This window comes from Echinops telfairi, unplaced genomic scaffold, assembly GCF_000313985.2.
Source record: "Echinops telfairi isolate 266 unplaced genomic scaffold, ASM31398v2 ScPeMD7_1;HRSCAF=3_0, whole genome shotgun sequence".
Lineage (NCBI taxonomy): Eukaryota > Metazoa > Chordata > Mammalia > Afrosoricida > Tenrecidae > Echinops > Echinops telfairi.
The window spans coordinates 90,414,958-90,416,177 of record NW_022103896.1 but is presented as its reverse complement, the minus strand read 5'-3'; the positions used below and the strand labels follow the sequence as shown (position 1 = coordinate 90,416,177).

The following is a 1,220-nucleotide window of genomic DNA, read 5'->3' as shown; positions in this document are numbered from 1 at the left end:
AATGATGTATAAATGCGCTTTACACAATTGATGTGTGTATGGATTGGGATAACAGTTGTATGAGCCCCTAATAAAATGTAAAAAAAAAAAGAAAGAAATTATTAAATAAAAAATTAAAAAAAAAGAAAGAAAGAAAGAAAAATGGGCCACTTTATTATTGGGAAAGTGGCTGAAAATCTGGTGCAAAGCTTCTCTGGGAAGCACAGGTTGGTCCAGGTTGGCTGAAAAGTGGAGCACCGTGAAGGTAGTTGGTCAATGATTTGATGGAAAAACCACGATTATTAGTCTTAAGAAATCTAATTTTACTTGATTCCTTTGATAGTAGCTTTTTTATTTTTACTAGTATCAGAAAAAATCGTAAATATATTTTTAAATGATTTTAAACACTCTTTTTGGTGTTAGCCAAAAAAATGTTTATGAGAATTTATATATACATCATATCATCCATTCTCATTCCAAAAACTGAACCAGTAATTCTGCAGTTATGAGGATGCTGGTGCTCACCCAGTCTTCTAAGGACCCCTGTGCCCAATGGTCTGTGCCACTCTGGCAGACTTCCTCGTGTTGGTGGGAGGTGGAGGGACGACAGGTCAGGTAGAACTGGGAGTGTGTTTGCTCCCATACTTGTATGTTTGGTACCTAAACCAGGTTTCTCACTACCTTTGAATCACTATTCTTAGTCACTAATTCTAGCTAAAAAATGAAAACCCCTTTTTTCTTTCAGTTAAGAAAAAGAAGCCAAAACTCTTAAATAATTTTGATAAGACTATTAAAGCTGAGCTTGATGCTGCAGAAAAACTCCGTAAAAGGGTAGGTTGATGTTTTTTCTTTTTGCACAGCAAGCATGTAATTGTTTAGTTATTCAGCAAATTCCAGCATTCCTCTTAGTTTATTTTTAAAAATCAAAAGAAATGATGTTTGACAAGACTGAAACAGAATTCTATGTGAAACTAATCAAAAAAAATTTTTAGTTGCAGCTGCATCTCAAAAACAAATAGAACTCACCTGCGACCTAGATGACTGGTTCTAGACCACCTTTCAAGTTCTAGTTGTATGACTTTGGGAAAAATCGCTTAGTCTTGTTGACCTTTCTTTCCTTATTTAAGAATTGAGAAAAATTTGTCATGTAATTTCCTTTGAGGTTTAGTAAAAATGAGCTTAACCTACATAAATATAATTAACTAATCTTTGTCAAGAGAACAAGGGGCATTCAATGGCAA

The 1,220-nt window shown here is 34.1% G+C and overlaps 1 protein-coding gene across 8 annotated transcripts in view; it reads left to right on the top strand.

The window, feature by feature from the left end:
• The window catches only part of ASPH (aspartate beta-hydroxylase), a 151,104-nt gene that overhangs the window by 96,243 nt on the left and 53,641 nt on the right, over nt 1–1,220 (top strand). For all 8 annotated transcript variants that reach the window (XR_006679740.1, XM_045286544.1, XM_045286479.1 and 5 more), the window contains one exon: nt 725–810. Coding sequence is in view for 7 of the 8 variants with exons in the window: in XM_045286544.1 (XP_045142479.1) it covers nt 725–810 (86 nt within the window). In the remaining variant the exon portion in view is untranslated. The remainder of the gene's footprint in view (nt 1–724; nt 811–1,220) is intronic.